We start from the raw sequence: 23,337 nt of genomic DNA, 5'->3' as shown, positions 1-23,337 counted from the left end.
TTAGCCAGAATAAAGCATCCCATTTTTCCAGCTCTAGCATAAAATGGCAAATGCAATTGTAATAAAAAATTAGGAACAAAATCTATTGTTACGTAGCCAGAAAGTCATCTTGGTTTTGTGTTACCTTCTATGTCAGTAGGATCAGACTCATGTAAGTAAATCCGTATCACCATTAGTGACTCCTTGGCCAAACTTACCAGACACCTGCTGTGTCAAGGAAGGTTTCTGAGTGTGATCTATATGCCACCCAACCAGTATGTCCACTGTGTCCTAGAAAACAATTTGAAGAAAGATTAATTACCCAATTTGCTGCACCCACATTTCCATGTGAGAAAGAAGATAGAGAGTAAGAAGTAAGCTTACCCTAAAATTGGTGCTGAAAATGTGTGGGTAGCATCGGGACACCAAAAGGATGCACTTGACACATTTGCACAATAACTCTGGTGTATCCACATTTTCTAGAATGGACTGCAGGCTGGTCATTACAAGCTAAAAAGTAAAGCAAAGCCAGTATATATTTCACTTCCTTAAAACAATGTGTGAAAAAGTTACTGTATTAGGCACCGATTTACTCAGTGTTGAACACTTTTTAGTGAATTATTTCAATTCATCAGAAACACTGTAATACTCTCTGAAGGAAGAAAAATGTAAAAAGCATAACATATACTGCATGAAAATAATAAAGTGGGCATTTGCTTGAAATACAGCAGACCCAGGTTCTAGTGCTAGGGACACAGACCAACCAGCTAAGTTCCTGCTTCTCTTGCTGAAGCTTTTTGGCTCTGTAAAGTAGTTATTAAATTGGAGCGCAGACCTGGGCCTAGTTGTTCTACACACAAAATCACAGACCCTAGAACTAGAAGCAGGGGACCAGATTTGTCTGTAAACATCCTACTCCCTCTCAGATCTGAACACAATTCAAGTTCTAAATTGTAAATAAGAGGTAGTACAAAGCAATTATCAGGTTGGGGTTTGTGCACCATTCTACCCAAATTCTCTTTTTGGTCTCAACAAGACTCTTCCCCTTAAATTTCATCAAAATATATGTTGTCCTACAAAGACCAGACATTCCTTTGTAATGTTATCAGAACCAAAGAATCCCATGCAGTCAGAAAGTTCCCTCCCAGCTGTAATTATATTTACGCATTATGTCAACATAGCATTACTTATCACTCACTCCAATTAAAAAGTTGATTCAAGCCTTGCACTGGAAAAACCATTAATAATCCTGTTTTAACTTGTAGTCTTACCTGCATTAAAGACGAAAAGGCTTTCTTTTCTCCTACAGTCTCTAGTGCTTTGTAGGTTGCACACAAATAAAGAAGTTTAACTTCATCTTTTGTGGATGAGCTGAATTTGCTAAAAATCCATTTAAAGATCTTCTCAGCCTCATAGCTCAGAGAAGCACAAAGAAGTCCAAGACAGCAAGCTCCTTCCTGTCTCAGTTCTTGCAGCAATTTGCTACTGCATTTTGGGAGAGAAAAAACAAGTGGAATCTCCAAGCATGACAGCAGAATAAACAATGAACAAATTAGAACATTTCTAAAGCAGAAAAATATATGCATGAATGAAACTGCTTCTCTCATACTTAATGGCAGCAGCAATGAAGCTAAAATAAAAATTAATAATCTGAAAAATCCTGTCAAATAATTATTTGTATGGAATGAAGCAACTTGAATAAAAATATGCAATGAATAGGCTATTCTGCTCCAAACACACTATCCAAAGAGGAAAATTCTTAACACACAGATGACTTTGGGTAGTAACAGTGAACAGCAAAAAGCTCCCCCCAACACCTGAGCTCCCTCTACATATGCTTTTAGTTGCATATAAATCAATTAGATCAGGCTGTAAAAAACTGAGATTCAATTTGCCAGCTAGACAACCACAGCAGCATACTACTACACCCAGGTGACTAAACATAGCTGAGACAGACTTTGTATTGCCTACAACATGAAAGCCTCAGGTGTGCATTCGAATTCTCTTGTGTTATGTATACTCTAGATAGTTTAACAGTATTGCTGATATGCCTAAGAGAGTCTTAACTCTCCCGCAGTTCTGTCCTGTTACTGCAATGTCACATCCACACAAAGTTAGTGAATGAATTTCTTTCAACCTTTCCTTCTTCCATTTCATTTCTATATTGAAATCCAAACCTAACACTGTCATTATTTTTCCTCTTCAGAAAAGCCTTAGTTTTTCCAGCTTACCTTTCATTGAGTACATCATGAATGGCAGTCAGGATATTATCCAGTTGTTTAACTAGTACCTATGAGATACATAAAAGCCATAAGCATAATAATGGCATGACAACTTCTGCAAACTAGGTACTCTTTACATCCATGTTAGTGGTTTGCTAACAGAATGCTATTATGTTTCCCATGGCCATTGCAGACTAGGATGAACTATATTAAGCAATACTGCAATATTATCCTACATGTTGTATTTTATATTCATTTACAGTAGCCACAAAAATACACTGGCAGCCTGCTTTCAGGGTTTGCTCTATGTTTAGTTCTTCCTGATAACATTACACCACAAATACAGAACTCATGATACAGCTCATCAGTAGCATCTATTGAAGACCTAGTCTCCTAATAGCCAATTGAGTCAGCTAAATATTTAATTCATCAGATAATACTATCTGAAGTAGTAAAATTTCTCCTTAGGCAAACCTGAATTTCAGTGAAATGGACTATTATTTAAGGGGATGAAACATTATTGATGAACCAGTGTTTCTCAGCAAAGGTAACCAGAAATACTTGTTTTCCTAACATACAGTAAAAAAACCCTCTCCACATTAGTGAGTTGAGTTGCAAAATCATACATTAGCTGCAACTGTTTAAGATATTAACAACAGGCTTTCTTGACAAGTTAATAAAAAGGTTTGTTCTATTTTCTTCAGCAAGATAACATCTACTGTGTTAAAGATTCATATCTAGTTTTTGTTGCTAAGTTTTGAGCAACATCACTCTTCTGCAGGGGTAGGAGGGGCAGATTGGAAAGAAGTCCACATGCTTGGCCCCTCAGAACTCACAAGGATGTTTTAAAAATGTGCCTGGTATCCACAAAAGAGGTAAGAGAAGTACCTACACAATTTAGAAGCTGGAGCACGATGCCGTTACATGACAATGCCACTGGCTAGTGACTTTTACTACTTCACTTCATTGAACACTCATTTCAACCCTGAGAATGAAACTACACTTTATAGTGTCAAGAACTGCAGGAGCTACTGCTATTTTATACTGCTATTATAGTCCATTATAGTTTTAGGCTTGACATGATGGCTATTACTTGGCATCTGATCTTATTCTCATTACCAAACTGGAAGAAGTTTAAAGAAAAATTTCTCAGTGACAAACTTCTAGCATTCTGACCATTAACAAAGACTGTCACCACTGAGTTACAACATACTGGAATTACTATTCTAGTATCTGAGATACCAATAAACCTAAATAAAATGCAGTTATAAAAAGAAAAATGAGGAACAAATATACTCCACAGTACTAACAAGGATTTGTTGCAGAGGAAAGCTGAAGTATTAGCTAAGCTTGCACATGGTCTGCTTATACCTAGGTGCACAGAATATAAAAGTCTCAGTATTTGACTACCATGCCTTTTAAAAAAAAGCACAATTAACACTAGTTAATTAATATATAATGACAGAATGAACCAACTTCTTATAAATATGGATAGACACATTATCCACAAATGAAAAACCACAGCACTGCCAGTAAATGAGTGGCAGGGTATTAAACCATCACTTCCTGCCTTTTCAATACTTGCAGAATTCCTAAGCTCTCCAAAACAGTGGGGGGTAAAATGTGTCAGACAAAATAAATACTTCATTTAAGTAGTGTAAAAACATATATCCACAGCAGGATACTCTCCCCCACCCAACCCTTAAGAAACACTTGAGGATATTAGTTCAACAACCCATTAAAAAAAGAGATGTAATGAAAACAAAGACTCATTTTGTTCTCTCCCATAAAAGGGAGTCCACATACAAAGGTGTTCAGCTAGAAAGCTGAATAACTCTAAGATGAGCTATTCACAAGACTATTTAAATATCTGCATATTTTTAAATTGAAATACAGAAAGTTCTTGAACAAGACAACACATTTTATGAGTTTTCTATTTCCTTGCTGAAGGATCCAGAGAATATCGCTAAGACCAGTCAAAAAACCCCACATGCATAACATATTTATGCCTACAGCTCATGCATTCAGTAATTTGCTTTAAGGCAGTATGTCATAAGTAATCAAGCAAAAAAAACTTTCCTCAATGTCAGAAAAAGGACATGCAATCCAGGAATATGCTTTGTTATGGAAGGAAATTCTTTGTATATGATATTCCTCACAAACATATCCCAATATACAGATTTTTGACAAGACAGCTTTATAAAATGAGTGCTATGGGAAAGTAGAAGTTACCAGTTTGTTTTCTGGTTGCTGAATGAATTCTTTCAGTTGCTTTACAGTAGCCAGTCTTCGGTCTCTGTCATCTTCCCGAGTAATCCTCCGAAGAAGATTTGACAGTCGAGACTCGTCAGAATAAGACAACGATCGCTCTGAAAAAGAAAAGGCATTTATTTGTCTGCAGCACTTGATCAGTAAGATCTGTATTGTCTGAAACATGTATTTGTGCACTTGAAAAGTCATAATAGGAGAAAAAACGCAAAAAGATAAAACCTGGTTTATTTTAAAGCTAATAAGAGGAAAATTATATGTAAAAATCTAATTTACCTACCATAATATTTAATTTCTTCCAGTGGACTCTCCAGTACCTGGGTAGAACATATCCAGAACTAAGCAGAACTGTTTTACTTCTACACAAAATCCTGGATTTAGTTCCCTTAGGTACCAATTACAATGAATTCATATGAATAATTCATTTCCCTAATTTGCAAAAAGGAAAAAAGTTTCTGTTGGAAGTTTAACATTAGATGTTCCATGATGATTAAAATTAGAGGATTCATGGAACATGATGAGGTTTTCTTAGTCACCATGACTCTTATACGAACACTCAAGACAACTACAGACAGTTCTTTTGTCTAGTATGTTACACATCAATCTTATGCTGGGATAAAGCCATAAAGGCAACCTGCTTATAATGGGAAGGTTATAATGGAAAAACACTGACAGAAGATGATGACTGCCAGCCTGGATGTCTGCCAGCCCAAGAACCTGGCCTGGGAACCTAGAGCATCCTTGAAGGGCAGCTGGGTACCTAGGAACCTGAGACATCCCAACATACCCTAAATAAGGACAAACCCAGAAACAGCAACAACTTACTGTCTGGAGACATGAAAAATACACAGCAATGGTGGAAGACACCCTTAGAAAGCAGGCTGCTCAAATGGGTAAAACAGATTGAGAAAGCAAATATTAGTCTGAGAAAACAGGAAACAGCACCATCTATTGCCTGCTTCCAGGTGAAAAACAACAGCAGAAGCTACTGGTGGCTCCAGGCAGTTGTACCCTACACCCCCTTATGTCTCCAACAGGATAAAAATAACTCCCTTTCTACCCAAAATGAAGCTTCTCTCCAATAGCTTCCCCTGCAAAGACTTCACTACGCAAGATCTGAACAGAACAGACCCTGACTGGGAATGCCTGACTGACTCCAGGCTGATGCAGATCATCTCTGAAGTGAGACTTTGTCACCAATTCACCCCACTCCTGGGAAAAATCTGGCAAGTGCTGTACCAGTAAGGCTCTGAAAAGTACGTATAGGTGTGCATAAAAACTATTAATTGTAAGTATATACTTCCTTTACTAGTGGTCATTTGTAGTAAGTTGCAATAAAGAAACTTAAGAAACAAAAACCTTTATGTCCTTGTATGTTACAGAATTCTGTGAATCCACACACAGGCCAGTAACTCTTACAGGTCATGACATCTTCTACAGAGAGCATATCTACTGTATTATAGTAATGAAGAATATCCTCAACCTTATTTTCACATCTTTATTTTTTAAAAGAGTGTATGAGTAAAATAGCTTTGATAATCTGTTTCTTGCCAGCCATCAGTTTAAGCAATTAGTTTTGAAGACATCTGACATCCTGAAAAACTAGGCAGGCTTAGCAAATATTAAAATAGCAGTAAGTCTGAAGGATCAAATCTACATTTTGTTCCTAGCTAGCACAACTACACAAGACATGCTGAAATGTTATGTGACAGGTATTAAGAGCACTTCTTTTAAGATGCTATGGATTTTACAGGAGACTAAGGCATATGTGCCCATTTAGGAAGAATAAAGCTTCTTTATGTGGAAACCACAGTCTTAAGTAGGGGACAAGAAGCCACGTGTCTGGTGAGAAACATACAAGGAATCATGATCAGCAAAGACACCTAAAGCAAGTATCTGACATCTTCTCGAGTGATGGTACCAGACTAATGCCTACAATCCCTGATACATGATCACTTGCATCTAAAGATCTCCTTTTATTTCTGCCCAGAGCTGAGCTAGAAGGTGTAGTCCAAGGCTTGCCTGCCAATACATAGCAAAGCTCCAGAAAGACAGACCTGGTGCAGTTACCCACCCAGAAAATTTGGCGAGCCCTGAAAAAGGACTACCAGGAAGAATGCAGCCTGTGCGGGGCTGTACCGTAGCTACCATTCTCTTTAGAACCTGGGCAGCAGCAGATCACCAGACCAGGAAAAACATTTTTCTTTTTTGAAAGTTCTAATTAATAGTTCAGAAACAAAACATATGCAAATAAAAATAGAAGTTCTTTTAAAGCTTGGTTACAAAGGAAATGAATACAGACTACAGCAGACAAAATAAAAAGTGCAACTGCTATTCATGAATAATTCCTTGTGAAAACTCTTCTCCTAGGCAAGTACCGTGTTCTACACTACTGAATGTATTTTGAACGCTTAAGCTGATCCAAATCTACACGAACTTATTTCACTGTTAGACTGTCTCTATAGGAAGCTTCTCAAAACAGCAATCTGAACCTGTCCTTGAATAATTCAATGCATTTGCCACAACATAATATACTCCTTTCCAAGACAAGAGATGTGCCTCGTAAGAAAAATCTATTCTACAATATTCCTACAGCTGCACTCTACCAACACTAACAGTGACCTGAAATGCACAGTATGCATCACTTCTGTCACTTCCAGTTTGCACTGATCTCTGCCAGTCAGTAAGCACATGGGAAGCTACACTGGCACAGTGGGGTTAGGTCACTACATACTGCTCTTGAAGGGCAAACCAGGATGCAGTGGTTTGGAAAACACTGAAAATTGGTTTTACTAAACTTTTAATAAAGGTATTCTAGATCTTTGTAAGGTCCCTTTGTAAGGTCTTCCCTCCTATGCCTAATGTTGACTCTTCAGTGTTAGATGAAAAGTCAACAACAAATAAAAGCCTTGAATTCATTAAATCCGTAACTTGCAACATTTTAGTGTTGTCTTCTCAGTGTTTGTCTTTTTGTTTGTAATCTCTTCATGGAAAGCTGTAATTTATTTTGAAATATGGTTGTGCTGTTCTACATAGAAAAAAAATCCTAAAATCAGGACTACGTAAATAAAGCTACCACTACCAAGGCTACTGGTATGAAACACACAATTAACTGCTGCTAGAACAAGACATACTGTTCAAAGCTCTCTACTAAAAGCAGCATCCAGTTAATATCTGATGAACATTGGCATTACTCCCTAAGAGAGTAAATGTTAGCTGTCTGTTGAGCCATAATCATAACCTAAAAATAAAAGAATAAGCCAACCAAGAGCACAACTGATGTTATACTAAAATCAAAGCACTAGCTAATAAACACCTGTTTAACTTCCATTTGTGAAATATCAGCAAGGTCTCAGCCACGTGCTAACTCAGACAACCATTACAAGAATTGCTCAAAGCTCACACTGAACAATCAAGAAAATATAAACAAATACAAAAGATCCTGTTGTAACATAATCCCACTGTATTTTGAGGACAATATGAAAAATAAAAATGGCTTGCCAAAGCCAACAATCACAAACACAGCCCAGTTAAAAAGGAGAAACTCTTGAAAAACCAACATCCAGACAGAGGACGCAACACATACAGAAAACAAAAGTCATAGGCAGCAGCTTCAATCATCTGAAATTACAGTTCCTAACATTTTAAGGCTTAATGAGGTGCTCTCATACATAGGAGAACAGTTTCTGCCGCTACCAATAGTAAATTCATGCACAAGCCCACTACCAGAAATATTATTTACATATAATTCTCTATTAGACAATTCTCTACTTCTTCTACGGAGACGTAATTCAGGGTGCTACAAGGACTGAATAATTTTTATATCAGGATGCCACAATGGGATTACAAAATCTTGAGTTTAACCCATTCCAAGGATCAGGCTTTTGCAACAGTCATGTCACCATTTGCACCTCAGTTCTACCTGCAAAGCACACTCACTCTTCTTTCACTTGTATCTCCTGAAACATAAATTCCTGAGATGAAACACCATGTCTGCATATGTTTATAACTTGCATGGCATAAAGCAGTCAGCTTTTGCCAGTGGCTCAACTACCACTTATACTAAATGATGTAATAAATGACAGTGTTTAGTCATAACTAAGTTTCTATTTCAATTCAAAAGCCCTTGGAAAAACTTTTGCTTTTTAAAAAAAACCCTGTAAGTTAAACCCAAATAGTGGATAAAGTGAAGCCTTCTTTCTCAAAAACGTGCCCAGCATTCCTGTACCCTCTTGAAACTCCAGATTTCCTCTCATTACATCTCAAGACCTTGCCCACATTCTTATGATGCCTCCAGTTCCTTCCTGGCCTCTAATCCGCAGCTGAGCAAGAGGGAGCATGAATTGTAGCTGGTTCAGGAGTGCACATCTACTGACTAATCAGCTGGTATGAGGTGATGACTAGTTGACCTGCAGGCCAGTGAGAACAGATAACTTTTGACCTCACCACTGCAGGTTTTCCCACACTAGGGACTTGTTAATTAACAACTTTTTACTCAGGCATTGATTTTCAACAAATCTAAGAGTACCTTCTCCTTCCTGAAGCCCTTGATCTCTTTGCCAAATTTGGCTAACCTGTGTAAGGGTTCAAAAGCTATTTAAGCAAAATTGAAAGATTGACAGCATAAACTATATAGTTGAGAGATCTGTCTAATGTGTGGAGGAAGTCTCAATGCAGGAACAGTAAATACAAGATGACAGTTTCCATCAACATCATCTAATCATGTATTACAAAAAATAAAATCCATATAGATTGCCTAATCATAGGATCATAGATTGGAAAGGACCTTAAGATCATCTAGTTATTCTTTACAGAACAAGATATGTTGCCAAAAGAGATCCTTCTTTCCTGAAAATCTGTGGTATCCTTACCCTGTGATTTCCTCATGTCTTTTGTGGCTAAAGCACGATTCCCATGCGGAACACTGGTAAAATCAGGATTGGTCACATTGTTAACTCTCAGCTCTTGCCCCAACGACTTCCGACCATAAGTATTTTCCCCAGATCCTCCATTGACACTGTAGCCACCTGTGGAAAAAAACAGAGGAGATTAAAACAGGCAATCAGACCACATATTTAGTAGTACAAGTTATTCAATTCATATGCAAATTCGCAGCTCTAACTTCTACCACCTTCCTCACTCTCACATGCAAAAATGTTTTTGTTACACCCTGTAAGGTTCCAGGTCAGATACTCAGAATCTATCAGTCTTTTTTTGAAACATATGAAAAAATCTCTATTACAATGAAGTTTAACACTGATTTTTTTGCATTTGGGCTTTTCTTATTATGACTTCTGACTCTGTATTTTACAGGGCCCTTCTTGTCAAACTCTTTGCGCAGAATAATTTTTACTCCGCTTTTGTTATAAAGCCACCACCCAGGGTCAGTAAAATGGTCAACACAAAAAAGGAAAAAGCTTTTAAAAGAAAACACAGATCATTTTCTGTACAGATTGAACAACTCTCCCTAAACATACAAGGGTCAATATTTTCACACACTAATACTTTAATTAAACTCAACCCTACATTCTCCCGCTTGAAATACACACAGTATATCTTTGGTTACAATACAAATCAGCAATAGAAGTGTCATTCTGAGCAATTCTATTACTTTTACAACTAGATCCACAAGATTTTATATGCTTAAATGTTGAAACCAAAGATTTTTCCAGTCTGCCACACCACTGTGAGGGCAGGTTCTTTCTGTTCAGTACTGTAGAGAAGTAAAACTATCCCCTGAGCCTGCCCAAGTCCTCACTCAATGTACTACAGCTCACTTTTGAGGCAGCTGTGCAGGCAGCTTTCTAAAGTGCCTCCCTGCCTGAGACAGAGAAGAATCAGCTGGTAAAATACAACCCAGAACAACAAAAGATATGCAAGGCTTCTTTCAGAAAAGGTATTTCCACAGTTCCACCTGCATCAGTTTATAAAGGAAAGCCTGGGGAAAAGGAGAGAAAAGGAGAGTCTCTAAAAACAGGCAACCTACAGGATAGCTAAAAAGAAACTATTTCAAATGTCAGGGTGAATCTGGATCTTAGTAAAGAACATCATCTTGAAAGCAAAACTTCTGATAAGAAGCTGCGAGCTACTGGTAGAAGTTTGCATTTCTAAACAAACAGAACTATCCTACCATTACAGAAAATCCTATCCAAAGTCTCAGTTGTAATTAGTTACAAATACTGTAAAGATAACCTGTGTTTATTTGCATTTACAAAATTAAACCCAATTTTTAAACATAAACTAATATGTATGATACTTTAACATTATTTTATCAACATTGTCCTATGAAGAAAATTATTTCTAACAACAAGAATTATGACTGAACAGAAGTGTATTACTAAAATTCAAAGCAACAAAGAAATCAGTTTAAATGAAGACATCAGCTACTCATGCATTCAGACCACAGACATCAACTATCAAAACCAGACTATCGTACATACTAGCATATACTACTGCAGTTCTTAAAAATTACTTTATACTTTAGCACAGAAAATATCCCAGCTTTTTTGGTTATCTGCAAAGGCATGTAGAATTTGCTACAGCATATTTGTCATTTTCTTAAATGAACTGAACACAAACCTATATTCTCTCACTTGACATGTAAATGTACATCTTTAGCAACAATGTAAAACAAACTGTCATTTACAGTAATTTAAAAAGTGGGTTTTTTTTCAGCAATAAGGCTGTAAATGTTATAACTCTCTTCAGATATCTCCTGGTATAAAAAGTTTTCGAAAATCTTGATATATATAAATTCTATTAATTTCCCTTTAAGTGTCAAATCTGAGACCAAATAAGGATATGATCAGCTATGTCACTGTTAATAATTTTAGCATAAAAGTGCAGATACCATGGCATACAAATACTAGTGCAGTATCCTTTCAGCAGTAAGGACTCTTGAGTACTTCAGTTACAAATCTAAAGAGAAGAAAGTGTCACAGGAAGGGCAAATATCTCATTGAGGAGTAAAATCCCAAGAGCCTTCTATTTAGTTTTAAAAACTTAAATCTTTTAACTCCTCTGTCTTGTTTTATAAAGGAGAGAAGACAAATGGGAGAGGTATAATTTTACCCTTTCACTAGTTAACGTGAAGGGCTATTAAAAATCGTAGTAATAAAAAAGGGAAAACCAGACAGACTGATCTTACAGATGCAGAGCAAAAGGACAGCAGTCAACAGTCACAACCTACAACAAGGGAAATTCAAAACGGGTATGCGAAAACATTTACCAGCAGAGCTGCAAAGCCCTAGACTGGCTGCTAAGGGAGGTTTTATAGAGCCTTCCCTCCTTAGAGGTTTTCAAACCTGAACAACTTCTAGAAATTAGCAAGTTAGAAGTAATTTTTATTATCAATATCAGAAACGGAGGGAGGGGGTTAGGGGATGGAACCTCTTCTCAAGGATTCTGGGCACTTTACAGCACATGATTATCCAGGACAGAAAAGTCAGAAGTTCTTAAAATGAAAATTTCATGCTAGCAGACTCCAGCTGGTTCATTGAAAAATCTTAGTAAACAAAGAAACTATTCTGCATCTGTAAGCTTATCCATTTTTCCAAAAATAAAAATGAACTAGAAATATCTGGAATTTAGTTTTATAGTACAGAATGCCCTAATCATCTCTTTTCAAAGTCACACCTGAACAAAACAGCGTAGTTACAGGGCATGTCTCTGCTAGCTCAGCACTTGTAAGATAGAGTATTTCAAGGAGAAATAGGTGCATTTTTCTTTCCAAATGGCACTTCCCCAGCAACTTTACAGACTACCTTGCTAAATTTAGCTGAAACTTACTATTTCACTATGTATTACCAGTACATTCTTTAAATACTAGCTTACTTCAAAGCGTAAGATTAACCTACTATGCTAGTCTGTGAAACAGTAAAACTCTCCATGTTAGCAGACACATTGACAAATACACTCACTTTTCAAGCAGTTTCGCTGTTAAAGTTAACCAAATCCTAAGGTTCTCAAGGTATGCAGATAAACAAGTACCTGTTTCATGTTCTTGTGTCTTACTAATAACACCTACTTACAAAAATATAAATTTACAGCAGTACACCCACTTCCCTTAAGGTAACTTCCCTTAAGATGTAACAGTTCTTTACAGGTAGTTATAGGACAGAACTGAGTGCAAATGCCTTTTTTGTTCCTGAACAAAGACTCCCACACTGATATTCCTGTGAGATTTTTGAGTCTGGTCTGCTTGAAGATTTACATAGTCAAAAAAGTGACTCTGCACGCAAAAAAATGCTCCTATTTAATACCCGTATTAAGGAATTTAAAAAGAAAGAAAAATCAGAATATAGACTCCTTTCTAATAAAGCAGAGAGATGATTCTGAATTTTAGCTATTTTCTAAACAAAGTATTTCCATACTAAAAAAATAAAAGGAAAAAAAAGGAAAAAGTCTGTATTAACCCTCCATCATATGATTTCTAGAGGTCTGACTAAGGCATATAAAAGTAGAAATTCCCATTAATGAGAAACTATAGATTTTATTCCAAACAAAGATTCCAGTTTGCTGCAGTAGGTAATGTGTCAGGTTAGTCAAGCAGTCAATTTTCATCACCAGAAGCACTAGACAGTATTCAGGAAGAAATTACAGCCTGGAGACTGACACATCCAGAATCCTGTTCTTTAGGGGAAGACTGCTTATTCCGTTAATGCATCAAGCCTTCTCTTACATTCTTGTCTTATTGCAATTGCATATTTTTCTCACTATTCATATCAACCACATTTCTTTGGTGCCTGATAAATCTCTCAGCACAATGATACTATGGCAATGAGTTGTTATCAGCTCATAGTCCTTTTCTTTTCTTTGGGGGGGAGGAGGAAGTAATCTCCACCATTTCAAGTTTACTGCCTTTCTCTGAATATCCCCTCACAATTTACACATGAAACAGCAATCTGTATACCTTTTTCTTCATTCTGTATGTCAGTGTGGACTCTGATATCATCGTGTCTTTGTCGAGACACCACAGCTGAATTTGAGGGTTGTAATCCATAGGAGGCAGAACTGCCCCGATCTCTGGATGAAGAGTATTTTAAATTGTCCTGGTCAGCTGATGCACTGTCAGTTCTATAAAGAGAAAAATATTTTTTTATGTAGGGGTATAACATGAGTGGGATTCACATTCATTTATAAATGCAACATATTTAAATGACAATCCCAAATGGGCTTTTTGACACAGGAAAATACATCTAACCTGTTGCTTATAAAGTGACCCTAAATTCACACTGGGATGAGAATTTATTCAATTGACTCATTATCACAGTAACATGCAAAGGAAACGTATTCTAGTGGGCCAATGCCTTTTCTCAGGATGTTATCAAGTCTCTTTCCAGTTGGAGGCCTACATAAGGAAAAATTACTTCCCAAAAGTGAAAAATCAAATACAACTATGTACACGTATACATCACAGCTAGGCAATACAGTGTCTACCATTTGTGAGTCATTACTAATCCGCACATGAACATTTATGTACTATGCTATGGGCCTTACTGAGTAATATACCCACTTATTAGATGGAGGTATCACTAACATATCACTGGTAATCAATATAGGAATCACACATTAAAGTTTTGTAAAACAAAAGTTGCAAAACAAAAGAACAGGCTTTACTGTGGCAAAACCTGGAATGTAAGTTATGAGTTGTTATCCTTCAGAGTAAATGTTTGCAGATAAAAATTGAGTTAAAAAAACCCAACCTATATTAAGTTAAAATCACTCATCTTAGAAAACTGATTCATAGCCTAGAATAAGCTCCTAAGGAAAAAGGTGAAAATTATGGAACCAGCTCTCACTGATATACTATGTAATTTCATTTTTAAACATAGAGTAACTTTAGTACATGAAACTTGCACACATGAAAATCTGGAACCCACATTCAACCAATCGCTTTAAACACATTCTTACAAGCACTACTGGAGGTTTTACGTTGAAACCAGTAAAACAATGCTCATCCAATAGAAAAATCCACAGAATTTTGTTTGACTCAAATATATTTGGAATCACACTGTTGAAATTATTTACAGAGGTCTTCTCCTTTAAGCAAACTTTAAATATCTGCTATTTTTATTTTAGTCTTTGGATAGTTCATTTGATTATTTAAGAAAAAGCAGGAAAGACCATTATTCCTTTTCATTCTTGTAGATTAACTACAACTCATGTAAGGACAAACACCACATGTTTTTGGGAAGAAGTCTTTCACTTTTACGTTTCAAAAGAACACTGTGACTACATGTCATGGTAGACAAATTCAGGGAAAAGGAGTTGAATACTACTTAGTTGCTATTTTCACAAATACTTTGCCCTCAGTAAAATTGGAAGAGTAATACCATAAGGGTTGATATTCGCAAAGCCAACTGGGATAGAAAGCACCCCCACACACATATTTTATGCGAATATTAAAAGACAATATACTATAATTTGGAACAAGGTTCCAAAGAAGAAAATTGTGCTTTTGCCCTTTCTTACAGTGAAAGGTTGACATCAGGTTTGCTTGGCAGGTATTATTCCTTTCTGCTCTATAAGCAAATTAATCTCTAGATATACACAATAGGACCCTTTCTTGCTCAGTACTCCGTGTGGCATCGTATCTACTGTCACTGAGCACTGCTTGGCCTATTTTATAAAATAGGCTATGCTACTCAAGACGCAAAGCCTTACTAAAAGTCTTTGCTTATGACAGTCAACTAGGATTGCAGCAACACTTATGCAGTTGGACCTTCATCATTCACCTAAGTAATGTTGAATGGTAAAGTTCTGCACCGTACCTTCAAACGATACGGACTTTAAACGTGCCTAAACCATGTGCAAATTTTCCAGTCAGCTAGAGCCCCCCGATTTTCTCCCTGCCGTAAAACAGACTTCCAGCTCACTTTGAGGAGAAGCAGAGTTTATTACAGAGGATTCAAATTATTTTAGCCTTTCAATGAAACAGACTGACAAGGTTTCAATTGATAAATTTAAGAACTGATGGGTTAATAGTGTACCTCCCCAAAGAACACTGCTTTTTTCAAGGCAACGTGCTGTTGACTGTACCTTCTCCAATTGTCAAGCATTAAGTCTGAAGGCAAACTGATTAAACGCACAGTTTTTAAGACTGTTCTGCATATCCCAATCAACTGAAGGACTACACGTGTTCTCAGCTAACCTCCCTTCCTGCAGCACAGCCTTTGAACAGTTAGGAAGATTCTCCATTGTGGTAAAAATACATAAGCCTGTTGTTTCCCTGAGAAAATCCACATGCTCTTTTCATTCTGTCTTTGGCAACAGCTTTCTGCAGGCTAACCTGTTCACACTTCATCACCTGACTAAAAGGGAAGCACAATTTTATTAAAAATGTACAGTTGTTGTCCTATGTATCAAGACAAGACACAATAGTTCCCAATGAAAACATTGCTCCCACTATAATAAATGTATAACTTAGATATCCTGCAGTTTACACCCCTTCTTTGAGGCAGAGAAAAAATCTGCTTTGTAGAAAGATACTGTTTCCAGAGAATTATGTTTCATGATCCAACTGGCTGCTAAACCCATACAGCTTTGAAGAAGGATTCTGAACCCCTCTTGGGCCTGTGCCTTTCTAGCTGTTCAGGGATGCACACCATGTCTTAGGTGGGAAGCAAACTGTACTGCAGGCTCCTGCCTCAGCATGCTGGGGGTTCGTGGTACGGGCTTGTCAAGACTTGGGCACACAACCTGAGTACCTGTCACATTGAATTTTCAGATGTGTTTCTGAAAAACACACCTTTTTTCATGTCAGTAATGTCCTCATGATTTTGAAAGACTACCACTTAGAACTCAAAACGCAGCCACTCTACGGACAGGTACTTGTCAAAAAGTCTTACTTTTTCAGCTTCCCTCCAGTATACCTTTAAGGTACACTGCAGCCATCCCACATGCCGATGGGAAGAACTGTACTCCCAGCTACCCCAACTCATGCCTGCATTTCAGGAGAGCCTTTATCTGTTCACATGGCAGTATTTGCATCTTAATTACATTGTGCCAAGCAGATGGCAGGTTATGTCACAGACCTAAGGCATCATCTTTCAAAATAAGTCTATGTAACAACAAATCTGTCAGTTCCATACATTGACATTGTCACAAACCTGAGCAAACATTGTATACTAATAAAACTACAAGGTACAATGTTAGCAACACATAAGCTGAAATACAAATGTGGTATTAGACAAAGTGGGAATGGGATACTGAAAGGATGAACATGTCTATGATTACCTTACACTGTAGCTGCAAAAGTGTATTTGCCACTTCATGATGCTACTCTGATTTATTTCCACCTGAAAAGCTCCTTGATGGGGACTAAACAAAGTACTTCAAGAGCTCCCATGACAGTTTTCATCTGTGCCTGGTTCCAGGTGGGAACCAACACTGGCACCAATTTCCTGCATACGCTGGTTTAGCAATATCATTTACACAGAAGAGACTGCATTCCATTTTCTGCAGGGTGGTTTTTAACATGCCTCTATGCATCAGAGAAAGAAAATAATTCACCTACGTAAATAAGCAGAAATGGGCACTACAATTCCCTAAACCCAAACCTTTTCTTTCTGTGGGGAACACACATACAAAAGGAAAGCTAGACTTTTCAAAAATAAGTGTCTACTCATTCCATCAGAAGCATTGGCCTGCTTTGATTAGCTAACCTGTATAACTGAAGAAAGCATGGAGGAACTGGCTTAAAAAAAGTCTCTAAGAAATATAGGTCAATCAAAAATATATCCTGTTTTTTCTGTTAAATGGAAGCCTTAAGAATTTTTACCCAAGAAACTTGTTACAAACAATCTGCTATATACTACTCATTATCTGCAGCTCTTTCAGAGTGACCCTGCCATATGGATATTATTTTGAGACACAAATCACTTAATTTTATTTCCAAGTACAGAATCACCAGGGAGATTTATTCTGAGAAAACCATCATATAAATTGTATTATTGTTCAAGCCAGTCAATTTTACTGGCTTATTTGCTCTATTTGACAAGGTTATTTGCTATAATGCAGGAAAAAAAAATCTTCATTACTTAAAATCTTTATCAATAAAACACTTAAAACTTAAGAGCCACTGTATCCACACAATTAACAACTTCCAATCAAGTTTTCAACCTTTCTTCCACTGGCATACAGAGCTATGACAGCCTTCTTTTGCCATGCTCTTCTATCAACACTTGGTCCATCTTGCCCACCCATGTCTGCTGAGCCCACCCCAAAGCCTACTTTTGTTTCAACTTCTGTGTTGAGAGAGCACAGTGAGAGTGCAAGTAGCCTACTAGTGTTTTCCACCAGTAAAATAACAACTATTTTCCTACTGCAGTTCTGCCATCTCCACTGCTGGACAACTACCTGCAGTCACAGTTTAAGTTCTGCATCACTCCCTTCTTACACATTACCTCACCAGTTTCCTTCTGTCCTGTGGTGGAGGTTGGGAGGGAATGTTAGGAAGTGTACCACATATATGCATCCTGTCCTTGTTTTTCCATTGCCATCTTCTGATAGTCATTTCTGGATACAAGATAATATGCTAGCTATATCATTGGTCCTATCTAGTACAGCTCTTATACAAAAGACCTCATCCTCCAAGTTCCTTCTGGTTCCCACTGATACACTTTCAACTTCTTTCATCTTCCTCACATCTCATTCTCCTCTGTCTTCACATGAAAAACAAAGGCTTTCACATTACAAACTTAGGCTCCCCCATTCTACCCAAAAAACTTTTTGATCTGAGAGAGCTTTCCAACTTTATCACCATATTCAACACACTCACATGTGAAAGGAGATCAAATATTACTTGTTGCCAGTTCAGAGCTGACCCCATTCTTGTCAGCACCTCCCACACAGTCCACTGAATCTCTTCCCAAGCTTTCCATTGACCTCTTCGTAATGGCACCTCACAACTAATACTGTATCTGATTTTCTAAACTGCCTTCAACATCACAGATAATTTCTTTGTCTCTCTGCCCCCATGCACCTCCTCATTGCACACTCCCCTCTCAACTATCCCTGACAACATGGAGAAGTCTTACAAACTTCCATCCTTCATGACACTACCCCCATTCTCAGCTAATTTCAGCGACATCTTCAAACACCTCTATGTTGTCAACTTTCAGATCTCTCAGTTACAGACCTGTTCAAACTAAGATTTCAGCCAATTTCTAACAAACATTTTCTTCATTCCTTATACATGCAAATGGGGAAGAATTACAGTCTGTCTCCTACACTACTATCACTCTGCTTGTCATTCAATGTGTTAATCCAGCATTATAAACAGACAATATCCACAACTAGTGCTTGCCTTCTGTAATATATATCTCTGCCCTTCACAGCCATGTAAAAAGAACTGTTCTAACTATCACTTTCTTAGCCCATTTGCTCTGATTAATTTCTCTGCTCTCTGCCAATGCCTCCTGTCCTGTCTTTAATTAAAGACAGGGTACCTGTCCTCAGTTATGAAGTGCTAGCCAATACCACTCTCTTGCTTAGGTTGTAAGCTACCTGGAAGAGGAGACATATTTCATTGTCTTGTCTCATCATGTCTAGACCCACGGGGACCTAGGCGGTAACTTGGCTTGGTAGGCACCATGCCAACAGAAATTAGTAATTCATAACACTCACATTGCATGAGAACAATAGTTTATTTTCAGGAACAATTTTCAGTACTGAACTTAGTAAGGTACTTCTGGAACTTCTCAGAGGTGAACCATTTTCTCTTTTCCATATACTCCCCTGCTAACCTACATTATGACAAGAGAGACAGAGAGGTCCTGTTAATTAAAATCTTATCTTCCTTTTCTCGCTTCTGCTTAAGAGTAAGAAAGCCATAGTGCACCCTGCACTTGCTACCCTGCCACCCTGAACACACACACACACACCTGCTTAGTAGCACCTAAACAAGTGAAACTTGCATTTCCTATCAAAGGGAAGTATTGCTTGTTTCAGTATGTAATTTGCCTTCAGTACTCTACCAAATTAACTCTGCACACTGATATGATTTTATTTTTTCCCCCAGAAGTCATATCAAGGAAAATGCAGTGAAATTTAGCAAACAAAAAGAAAAGAAGAAAAGAAGTAAAAGTCTAGAAAGCTATAAAGATTAGAAGAAGGGGGAACAAGATCTTATCAAGCCTTCTCAAAAAAACCCCTCACTGTTCGTTATCATATACATCCAACATTTACCCAAGAAGTTTTTGTGCTGATGTTAATTTAGGGTCCGGTACACCTCAATACACAAACTAATATGCCCATACATATCAGGACAACATCTTCCTCTGTAATCTACTGTCAATACACATCCTATAGGAAAAACAGCCCATGTGCATCTCACAGATATTACTGCATTCATGCAAGCACAAAGAAAAAAAAAGAATCAGATTGCAATTAAAAACTACTCTCCCTTAAAGAAGAATGTGTGCTCCAACTTTCAGTTTCACAGTGTTTCCCCCCCAAGTCCCAGTGCTGATTACTATTACTAAAAATTGAGAGGAATCTAGACCTAGTAATGACAATCAATCTGGTTCTCTTGACAGAGACAAAAATGCGTGCTTGAAAACACAATTCATCTGACGATACACCTGTGCATCAGCAGTTCCTTGTTTCCCTTTCAGGAACCTGAAACAACTACCATTACTGCAGTTTTCATTACTCTGGCCACGTGCATTCCTTCTTCCACACCCTGCAAGAAAGCATTTACTAGCAACATCACCCTTGTTAAATGAAACTAACAGAAAAGAAAGGGGAAGGGAAGAATAAGTGGGTATATTCTGTGTTGTGGGGTTTGTCCAAGAGCACATTCAAAACAATCAATGAAAAAGAAACACTCACTGCCAGTTTTACGTAACAGAGCTCCTTCCTACCCTGCATTTGAATCACTTCTAAAAAATTAGTTGCCGCCAAAACAACAAAGACTGATTTAATCTCTGTGTAGTTCTGTAAGATCTTAGTGACGACTCACAGGTTCTGTATCACCAAAGCTATCTTTTTGAGATTTTAAAAAACTGAGCATAGCATATAGGGAAAAATGTGCTCTGTGCTTGGGACTTTGTGACCATTCCTGATTCCTGGGCTTTCTCACCAGATTAAAAAAATAATATTTAAAGGAAAAGACAAAGTTAAATCCTTACAAGTGACAGGAGCAGCAAAGAGGTGTTACCTGTTTCTTAGCAGGAGCTCTAACACACAGCATGATGGAAACAGAACTAGGCCCCATCCATGCTACGAAGGTACCCTTGTCCGCCACACTTCCTCTAGTGCTTTCAGATTTTTGTTTCCTGCTGTGGCTTTTGGGATAACTGTTTTAGCAGCCCAGCTTACAGCAGCTGTACTTGGGAGCTAAGGAGGCACCAAACTACATCATGGGGCACGGACCAGAGTCAGACATAGAACTAACAGTAACTTCTTAAAACAGGCTTATCACTAAGCAAAGCATTTCTGCAGCTACACTGCTCCTTTCCCCCCTAACACAACTGAACCTATTGAAGACAAAGCTATATTGGAAAAGGTGAACTTCCTAGACACTTCAAGATGTATTTTTTTAGGCTAAAGGACAGAATATGTGACAAATTAATATACCCAGCCAGAAAGCATTTATAGAAGCTCTCCACTGCAAAGACATAAGATGTATATCCAATTTCTTCCAGGTTGGAAGATCAAGAGTTAGACTGCAGCCCACATATCTGAAGCAAGGTAGTACTTAAGGAGTAATAGAGAGACCAGACTTCTTAATTCCCCCACCAAAAATCCAGCTGTTGTAAGGAAACGTCACCATGGAGGTTTTCAAGTTGTAAGTTATTAAACCAAGCAGTTCAATAATGGAAGAAATTAGAACTTAACCATGCCCCACACACCATTAAGAACAGAACAGCCTCTAGTGTTAACCCTTGAGGCTGAGCTGCTGTTTGAGCAAAAAGAAAGCTTGCTTCACAGTAAATACTGCAGTTACATCTGTTTCATCTGAAGATTTACCTTCACATCCACCCAATTTTCCTAGCCTAAATTACATGTGACAGTGACTGTCATCTGTAAATACATTCCCAAACACATGCCACTCTGTTCTTCGCTGGGAAGTTTTAAAGCAGGATGCCATATTATGTTAAACTTCCAAAAACACTAAAAAAGCGCCAAATCTTTCACCAGAAATACCAAATTTATTTACAATTCCTATATGACAATTTAGACTCTTAAAGTAACAAAGCTGAGCAGTACAGAAAATACATTGCCATCAGATTTATTAATCAGATATCGATCAGGACCTGAAATACACTATCTCTAGTCGACTTAAGTGAGCAGACTCTGTCACTTACTAAGAGGTATCACGTATAAACACACTTTAAAAGCTAACACACTGTATAAGCTCTCACCCCAGCCTACTTATAGCTCAACGACTTTCCCTAGGTGAACACAAACTCATTAATAACCCCGTACTATTTTATTAACCCTCAGAAGACTACGGGTACTCCTGCAGCCTCTGTTCTTCTCTGATAAACTGCCAGCTGGGAACCAGACTGAAGGAACACGGCTATCAAGCCCACCCCCTGATCTCCACCCCGCTGCAGGCCCCCCAGCGTTTCAGCTTCCCAAGGAAGTGTCTCCCACCGTGAAACGCAGAGAGAGGGAAGCCGCTGCCTGCGGGCACACACCGGATATCAGCCCAGTACGTTACACCGCCCCGAGCAGAGGCTGACCGAGGGGTCGAAGGGACAGCGCGGGGAGGAAAGGGAACCCGCCAGCTCGGAACCCGGCCCGGGTCCCGCCGAGCCCCGCGCGGTGACAGACCTGCCCCGGTCCCTGCCCCGCCGGCAAACACGGATCCGGAAATCCCCCTCCGTGGCACGGCCGTAGCCGACCCCTTCCCCGCCGCCTAGGCCCGGCGGCCGGCCCGCCCCAAACTAGGCCCAACAGCCAGGAAGTGTCTCCGCCGCCGCCCCGAGCCGCCGTGGCCCGCACAGCCCCGCTCCGTTCCCCAGGCCCGGCGGCGGGGCCGGGCCGAGCCGAGCCGCCAGCCGTGGAGCCCCGCAGCCCCACGCCTCACATGAGGCCAGGCCGCGCCCCCTGCCCCAGCCCTGCCCACCTGGGTTGCCAGTCATTCCAGCCCCGCGGGTGGTAGTGCTGCCTGCTGCCGGTGCCGCTCAGCCGAGACCCCGGGGCTCTGCGGCTCATTACCTTGCCCGAGACGGCATGGCCGGCCGGGCAGCGGCGCGCAGCAGGGGCGAAGAAGGCGGCGGCGAGCGGCGAAGCTGAGGCGTGGGCGGCGGCTCCTCACTCGCGCTCCGCAGGCGGCTGCTGTCTCACACCGGAGGGAGGGGAAGCGGCCGCCGCGGCTGCTCCGGCTGCTGCCCGGGCGCACGGCATGCCGGGACCACGGACATGGGCCGCCCGCCCCCTCCGCAGGGCACGCCGGGAGGGCGGGGGACGGGGCGCGGGGGTGACGGCGCTCCGCCTCCGGCAGCCGCGGGAGGGGTTTCCCCGCCGCTGTCCGCACCGCGGGGTTCGGGCGGCGACCTGCCCGGTGTGGGGTGGTGGGGAGCGGGCGGTCTCATCGTCACCTCTCCCCGGGACGTGAGGGGAGCAGGGGTTCCCAGCCTGCGGGCATGAGGAGAGCCTGAGGCTGTGGGCTGTCAGTGACAGCAGGCAGGCTCCCAACCCCTCGGCTGTGGGGGGAACCTGGACGTGAGGGCGGCCAGGGGATCCCAGCCTGACCAGCGTGAAAGGGTGTGGGGGTTCCCGCGCACTGAGGGGATCCCTGCACCCTGAAAGGGACCAGCGTGTGCAGAGCATGAGGGAAAGGGGGGCTCCCATTGCTCCAGCTGTGAGGGGAGCCAGAGGATCCCAGAAGTGGGTTCTGAGGGGAGCTTGGGCC

General features: G+C 39.7%; 1 protein-coding gene across 1 annotated transcript in view; it reads right to left on the bottom strand.

Moving 5' to 3' along the window:
* Positions 1 to 22,650, bottom strand: part of SMG1 (SMG1 nonsense mediated mRNA decay associated PI3K related kinase) — a 66,508-nt gene extending 43,858 nt beyond the window's left edge. Inside the window, exons 1-8 of the mRNA XM_034065245.1 lie at positions 22,549 to 22,650; positions 13,381 to 13,544; positions 9,341 to 9,496; positions 4,434 to 4,570; positions 2,211 to 2,269; positions 1,251 to 1,464; positions 364 to 489; positions 198 to 270 (exon numbers count right to left, since the gene is read on the bottom strand). Coding sequence (XP_033921136.1) covers positions 198 to 270; positions 364 to 489; positions 1,251 to 1,464; positions 2,211 to 2,269; positions 4,434 to 4,570; positions 9,341 to 9,496; positions 13,381 to 13,544; positions 22,549 to 22,637 — 1,018 coding nt within the window. The 5' untranslated portion in view covers positions 22,638 to 22,650. The remainder of the gene's footprint in view (positions 1 to 197; positions 271 to 363; positions 490 to 1,250; positions 1,465 to 2,210; positions 2,270 to 4,433; positions 4,571 to 9,340; positions 9,497 to 13,380; positions 13,545 to 22,548) is intronic.
* Positions 22,651 to 23,337: the final 687 nt, after the last annotated feature.

The sequence above is a fragment of the Melopsittacus undulatus genome, chromosome 8, assembly GCF_012275295.1.
Source record: "Melopsittacus undulatus isolate bMelUnd1 chromosome 8, bMelUnd1.mat.Z, whole genome shotgun sequence".
NCBI classification, from domain to species: Eukaryota; Metazoa; Chordata; class Aves; order Psittaciformes; family Psittaculidae; genus Melopsittacus; species Melopsittacus undulatus.
The sequence above is the reverse complement of the archived record's forward strand: the minus strand, read 5'-3'. Positions and strand labels throughout refer to the sequence as shown.